Source organism: Rosa chinensis, chromosome 1 (genome assembly GCF_002994745.2).
Source record: "Rosa chinensis cultivar Old Blush chromosome 1, RchiOBHm-V2, whole genome shotgun sequence".
Lineage (NCBI taxonomy): Eukaryota > Viridiplantae > Streptophyta > Magnoliopsida > Rosales > Rosaceae > Rosa > Rosa chinensis.
In genome coordinates, this window is record NC_037088.1 from 26,400,062 (window position 1) to 26,407,380 (window position 7,319).

The 7,319-nt window shown below is 35.8% G+C and overlaps 1 protein-coding gene across 1 annotated transcript; it reads left to right on the forward strand.

Moving 5' to 3' along the window:
- The first annotated feature begins 300 nt into the window (after positions 1-300).
- On the forward strand, positions 301-7,107 carry LOC112188015 (5'-3' exoribonuclease 3). The gene is made up of 23 exons (XM_024327027.2): positions 301-636; positions 732-837; positions 993-1,069; positions 1,176-1,367; positions 1,577-1,696; positions 1,830-1,892; positions 2,237-2,320; positions 2,399-2,569; positions 2,657-2,734; positions 2,827-2,973; positions 3,086-3,181; positions 3,590-3,685; positions 3,784-3,879; positions 4,204-4,274; positions 4,364-4,492; positions 4,583-4,659; positions 4,744-4,784; positions 4,919-4,993; positions 5,095-5,225; positions 5,340-5,429; positions 5,506-5,581; positions 5,825-5,895; positions 5,983-7,107. Exons 1-23 carry the CDS (start codon positions 433-435, stop codon positions 6,611-6,613), a joined length of 2,922 nt encoding a protein of 973 aa, XP_024182795.1. The 5' UTR covers positions 301-432; the 3' UTR covers positions 6,614-7,107.
- Positions 7,108-7,319: the final 212 nt, after the last annotated feature.

Consider the following 7,319-nt stretch of genomic DNA (forward strand, 5'->3'; position numbering starts at 1 on the left):
AATACCTTAGAAATCTACATACAATACACCCCTTAAATCCTAATCTTTCAATGCCATAAAAGAGCTAATGATGTAACGTACAACGATGTTAAGTAATGTCATGCCTAAAAAGGTTAAAAGGAAGTCGGGCAGACCCACTACACAAGACATGACTCATGAGATTGATATTCCTTGGGAATTGGAAAGGAGTCATTTCTCGGAATAAATGCGATAAAATGGTTCGTACTGGATTAAATCAAATGGCGGTGTGCGTTTGTAACTTTATTTGAGAATTTATATATTCTAAACACGTATTTATGTGTTTGCATGATCAGTACCTGGGCTTATTAAGTAAGCAAGTTGATCTCAGAGTCGGTGACCGAACTCACCGAAGAGCAAATATATACTGCATCTCTTGAGCTACCCTCTAGCTTGGCTTTGTTTCAGAGATAAATGGGGGTTCCATCTTTTTTTCGTTGGTTGGTAAACAAGTACCCTAAAGTGGTGGTGAAAGCCATTGAAGCGGGAGGGGATCAGTTTCTAGATGCAAGCTTGCCAAACCCAAACGGCATAGAGTTCGATAACCTGTTTCTAGACATGAATGGGATTATCCATCCCTGCTTTCACCCGGAAGAAGACGATGATGATGGTTATGGAGTAAGATCACAGTTCATTTCTTTCTAATCTATGTCTTAGTTATGAAGTTCTTTCTCTGCATGTTTAAGAGCTTATTTTATATATCTGGTGTTCAGCTAGCACCACCAAGAACTTATGAAGATGTCTTCAACAATATTTTCGAATACATTGATCGGCTTTTCAATATTGTTAGACCAAGGAAACTACTCTACATAGCCATTGGTGAGAAAATTGAACTAATTTGTTTGTTTTTAACGTATTACCGTTAATTACTAGACTTTTGAGGTGCTTTTACTTTCAATTTGTATTTTTTGTCTACCGGCTATCTATACAAATGTACTATTGTAGTAGATGTCAATTAAAATTTTCTCTTGTAGATGGAGTTGCTCCGAGGGCTAAAATGAATCAACAGCGCGCCAGGCGTTTTAAGTCGGCAATGGACAAGAATCTTGCTGTGGGTGTATCTGAAATTCACATGAGTTTTCTATGTGTTATGCTTTGAATTAATTTGATGAAGACATATTGATGTTCCCAACTGTTGTTTGAATTATAATATGTAGGAGGCTGAAGGAGAGAAACTAAGACAGCAATTTGAAAAGGAAGGGAAAAAAATCCTACTAGAACAGGAGTCCGAAGTTTCTGATTCTAATATAATCACCCCAGGAACAGATTTCATGTACAAGTTATCCAAGGCTCTTCATAGCTACATCAATCTACGTTTAAGCCAAGATTCAGGCTGGAGGGACATCAAGGTCTGGTCTATTGATATGACGAGTACTTAAAGTACATGAACTGATTAAGTGCAGATTAGTTCCTTTTTAAATTTTAATCAATGTCGAATAAAATCATAAATAATGCATGCATATTGCACCAAGGGTGTTCACTGGTGCTTATATTTATGTCTCCTTCCAAATTTGATTCTTATATTTTGTTTTGTTAATTTCCTTTCTTATTCATTTAGGTAATACTTTCTGATGCCAATGTTCCTGGGGAAGGAGAACATAAAGTGATGTCGTTCATACGTCACCAGCGAACTGTTCCTTCTTATGATCCAAACACCCGCCATTGCTTGCATGGTCTGGTATGAAAAAAAGACTATATGGGATGCAAATATAAAGAATTTATTTCCTATATATCCTTCTGCCCGTCTGATTTTCATTTTATCTCAATTCTTGATTTTACATTCTCATATGCTACCATTGGCATCATGACAGGATGCAGATCTTATAATGTTATCTTTGGCAACACATGAAGTTCACTTTTCCATACTAAGAGAGGTTGAATTTGCAAACCTTTCAAGTTTTATTAATTTCCTTTCTCTTTCTCTTTTTTTTTTTTTTGGTTCATTTTTTTACCATGTTGGAATTCGATCTTGATAAATATCTGGGCATCATCTAGTTTTCAAGGGTTTTGATAATTACTTCTAGCCATGTTACAATTTATTGAATTACAAAACAGAGGTTTAGTTACAGTTTTCTGGAAGCATCGAGTACTAATTCAAGTTAGAGGTTTTGAACACTACTAATGAGGATTGGCATTACTATATAAGGAAACTGACACAATATTATGAACTTTTGTATTAACTCGTCTTTTTTGGGAAAATTCACTAATCCAAAACCAGGAGCAACCTGCAAACAGTCAATTGACAATCTCATCTGCAATATCAGACAAAAGAACAGCGTACATGATGAAAAAGCGATATCAGGTATCTTAATTTTGTGAACTTCCATTAGGGTAGTGTAGCTTCTTCTTTGTCTGAACTTTTCCTTAATCCAATTTTCAGTTTCTGCATGTTTGGATTTTGAGGGAATATCTGGAGCTTGACATGCAAATCAATGATCCTCCTGAGAACTTTAAGTTTGATCTTGAGCGTATAATTGATGATTTCATCTTTATATGTTTCTTCGCGGGAAATGATTTTTTACCCCACATGCCGACATTGGAAATTCATGAGGTTCTATGCTAACTTAACAAATGGTTTATGTAATGAGAAACTATGTATTCACATGAAAACTAACTTTTGTGAAATACTTGTTCTCAGGGTGCAATTGATTTGCTGATGACAGTCTACAAGAAAGAATTCAAGAATATTGGTGGCTATTTGGTTGATATGATTCAGGTATATTAATATAAGTTAGCCAAATCTTGTTTTTTTTCTTCACAACAAAATCAATATAGCTAGACAGGTTCATGATCATTTGCACAAATCAGGTTCATGACAAGAAGTTGGGGTACATCAAACTATCTAGAGTTGAGAAATTTGTTCTCCTTATTGGAGCATTTGAAGAGAAAATATTCAAGAAAAGATCAGATATACGAGAGCGTAAACTCAGACGTCTTTGCTATAACAATGATTCGGTGAGCGCGTTGTTTCAAACTTTTATGTTCATATATTGTATCACTGCTGACAGATTTGTCTTTGTCTAAAGTCACCATTGTGAAATAAAGAGTTAATTGCATGCTTCTCCAGATAGAGGAAGACATTGATGCTGGAAGTTCAAACTTTAATTTTGAGGCAATTGAAGGATCTGCAGTTGTTTCAGCTGATAACGTTTCATCTTCCGAAGTATGTTATTGTTCTGTTCTGTTTTGAATGAGGTTCTTTTGGTTTTCTTTTACTCACACATGTATGCACACGCGCATGCTCTCCCCATGTATATGACATATGCATGCACGCTCTTCCCATGTATATGTGTACAAAGAGATATGCTTTGACTTCTTGGTCCAATTTGATCAGTATTATCTTAAATCTTCGGTTACTATTTTGCTCGTTGTTCATGTCTAAGGGAATATTATCTCTTGCATAATTTTTTTGTTCTCTTTTTCTTTTGGTGTGGGAGTATGGGTAATTGATATTTACTTTCAGATGCTTCTGCATAATTTTACTCTGGTGGGGGATGATGAGGGTGGTTCTTCATTTTCGGACGTGGCTAAATATTTTGGCCTCCTTGTTATCTATATCATTATGTTGCAGATAGTGGAAAACACGAAGGAATTCAAGCAAAAATTGAAGGCCAGCATTAGAAGAAAATCTGATCTGTTTAGGAATGGTAAAATCACCACTGACAAAGTATGGAAAATCTTATCTGGAAGTTCCATTATCCTATATCATACTTCCTTCTGAACTTACATTCTGACTTATATATATTTCCTCATTCATCCACACAGGTACGATTGGGTGCTACAGGATTCAAAGAAAGATATTACAAATGCAAATTTTCTGCTGAAAGCCCGGGGGAGATTGAAAGCAAAAGGAAGGAAGTAGTATGTCTGGCTATATATTATAGCTTAATCTTGCATTTACTGTTTGCAAATTTGTCCATGTTTTCTCATTTCTCCACTTCTATTTTATTTTCTTTTGAACAATTAAGATACATCATTAATTATACTAAGCACTTATTTTGGTTGATTGAGTATGAGCTCTGTACAAAATTGAATTTGAGTTTATGTTTGTTTCAAGAGAACTTACTTAGTTTCCCCTGCGTATTTTTCACTAACCCAACATATAAATTACTAAAATATAGTTCACAAGATCTTTTCATTTTGAATTTTTGTTTCTTTGTAACTCCATTTGCTGTTTACAATTAGGTCAAAAGCTACACAGAAGGACTGCTCTGGGTTCTTTTATACTACTTTTCCGGTCCCCCATCGTGGAAATGGTAAGACATACCTGTGATGTACTGCTACTCAGTATAGTAATGATAATCACCTAAAGATAAAGTAAATTATCATTGAAACATCCTATCAGGTTTTATCCTTTTCATTATGGACCATTTGCCTCTGATATGAAGGGCCTAGCCCAGGTCAAACCACAATTTCAGAAAGGTTCCCCATTTAAACCTATAGATACACTCATGGCTGTCCTGCCACCAAGAAGGTAGCTTTAGCTTTACTTATATTTTTTTGCAAGTATTTCTTATAAATTAACCATTTTCCTAGAGGTTGAAACAAATGTTCATCTTTTTAGCGCTCATGCACTTCCTAAGGATTATCGGACACTTATGACGGAAGAGTGTTCCACAATCATTGATTTTTACCCTTCTGGTAATGCTATTATGCCATTTATATTTTATCTAGTGGATTAGTTCACTTTAAAAGTTTTAACTCTAAGCATTGCTTCATGTTTAGACTTCGAAATTGACATGGATGGGAAGAGATTTACGTGGCAGGTTTGGTGGTTTTGTTTTCTTCACATGCACCAGTTTTTCTAATGTTCTGTTAAAGATCCTTTTGCGTTGCTTTTCCGTCGACTCTACTGATCTTCTATTTTTTAAAATTGGTTGTAACATGTTGTCTTCTAAAGGGTATCTGCAAACTTCCCTTTGTGGAAGAATCCCGACTTCTACAGGAGACCAGAAAATTGGAAAAGGAACTAATGGTATCATACTCCATTTCCTATTTCTGAATTATATCGATAGAAGACGTTTTATCATGACCAATTTATATAGAACTGATTCCAAGTTAATGTTACTTTTCTAGGCAGAAGAAATTGACAGGAATGCTGAGAAACTTGATCAGTTATTCATGCGATGCACCCACGGTATGGCATCACAAATTGTTTCACTGTCTAATGGTGACAATCAGTCGATCAAGATTGACACCAATTTGAGGTAGGTCGTTTGTTCTCTGCCTTTTTGTGCTTTTCTTAGTCCTTATTTTCAGTATTCTTCTAAATATTAATTTTTGACTTTTTGTTATAAACATTTGTTCTTTTCACTTTCCAGCTTTGGAATCAGTGGTTTTATCCTTCAGCTTGATGACAATGATGTCAATGTCAAAGAAAGCGATGATAGCTCTGAAGAAGACTCTGTCTTGTATGTCAACAACATTGCTAATAGCGTATTTGTCTTTTGGATTTTTGGGATTATTTTTAAATTCATCATGTTGCAGATGTGCCCTCTATGAGCTTCCTAATACAAGTCTGCATATGCCTCATTTACTTGATGGTGTACAACATCCTACCAAGGTATATATAGGTCATTTAAGTCTTACGGTTTTTATTATTTCTAATTTGCTTGAACAGTCTTATGTAAATAGTTCTCTTTTTATATCTGCTTAATATGGATATGTTCCTTGCCATTGCAATTCTATATAATCATTTATTTTCGATTTTAGTACACTTAAATCATTGAACTGAAATCACTCCCAAATGCATGCTATGAAATTTGATTCTGATGTTTGGCCAAACAAATCAAATATATATTTGCAGACAATCAATGAACAAGAGCTTATGGAAACAATTCTATGGCATGAATGCCAGGGAAATGTGCCCACCCTCAGGTGTGTCAGTCGTGTTTCAACTTTCATTCATTTAATTCTTTTAATTGCTCTCTCTGGACTCATTTGGTAATTAAAAGCAAAATGCAGCATCCAGCAAGTTCAGGAAAGGTTTAGAAAACCAAATGATTTGGGAAATGCAAGTTTTCACAATGGTAAATTCACGTCAAGCTATCCTGCCAATTCAGTTCACAAATTTGCTGGTTCTGGATGGGGCTGTGGTAGAGGAGCAAATGGTAGTTCTAATTCAGGGGACCGAGTTTATGCTCCAAAAGGAATATCCAGTGGTCAAAGAGTAGTGTCATCTCCTAGATCATATTATTCCAAGGGTACCTCAGATTACAGAAAAGGCACATTACAACACGGCTTCAGGGAATTAAATATATCAGAGTCAGGCCAATGCTGGAGGCCTAATGGAAGGGGAGTTCAGTCATTGAATAATGATTTATGGCCATCTAGAAATAGTATCTCTCAAGACAGAAACTTTGCTGGTCATGGTTCACAGTCCTATCATACTTGGGGCCGTGGCCGAGGGCAACACAATTCGTGGCAGCACTCCTATCCATTTGCTGGTACAGGTAGAGGCCAGCAAGACCCTTGGACACACACCCGGCCTCATTTTGCTGCTAACCGTTTATCATCACATGCCGGTGGAAGAGGAAACTTTGTTCAACGTGGTCATGTAGAAAGTCAGAATGGGCAGTGGTGGGTAGGAAGCTAAAGCCTTGCATGTAAATGGAAATGTTGTAGTGTTTTGTACAAGTTTTAGTCTATGATCAGGTCAACAAGATTAGGCAGGCAGTTCATTTTGATAGACCTTTCATGTGTATCAGATTTGTAGTATTTTTGCTGTGGTACGTTGGACCAAAGAAGGAACGGAAATTCTATCATAAGGACTGACAAGTCAACAATCAGATTTTCTGGATACAAATGCTGAGGCAAAATAGAAGGGAAAGAAGAAAAAAACAGAAAAAAATAAAAATAAATAAGAGGACACATAGTGGCTTCATTAGGGCACAACCAGTGAAGGGAAGTGCCATTGCAAAGGTTTAAACTGTAGTCTTCAAAGATAAAACACCTTCTGTTTAAGGGCGCACTTAAAGTGTGTATTTGGCCCAAACTTTAATTACTTGTGTAAGTTATAATACGGTTATCTTCTTAGATATCCTAATATTGTGCGATTATTTTTCTTTGTAAAACTCCGATTCTATGCTTGTAATCCTCTATATAAATAGGTATCTATTATCAATGAAAGTACAATTCACTCTCTGCCATATTAATATTCCCTATAACACGTTATCGGTAGGAAACCATAATCTTGATTCCAAAAGCCAAAACCCTACAAAAGGAAATAAAAGAAAAGAAAAGAAAAGAAAAAAATTCTAGTTAGCCTAGCTAGCGCACAGTCGTTAGCCTTGCTGCCCTGC

What these genes read in the sequence shown, in the direction of transcription:
- LOC112188015 (XM_024327027.2), top strand. Translation starts at nt 433, where the DNA reads ATGGGGGTTCCATCTTTTTTTCGTTGGTTGGTAAACAAGTACCCTAAA. An exon ending in CAATGGACAAGAATCTTGCT is followed by an intron (nt 1,070 to 1,175) that starts GTGGGTGTATCT and finishes TATAATATGTAG; the next exon opens with GAGGCTGAAGGAGAGAAACT. An exon ending in TGATGAAAAAGCGATATCAG is followed by an intron (nt 2,321 to 2,398) that starts GTATCTTAATTT and finishes TCCAATTTTCAG; the next exon opens with TTTCTGCATGTTTGGATTTT.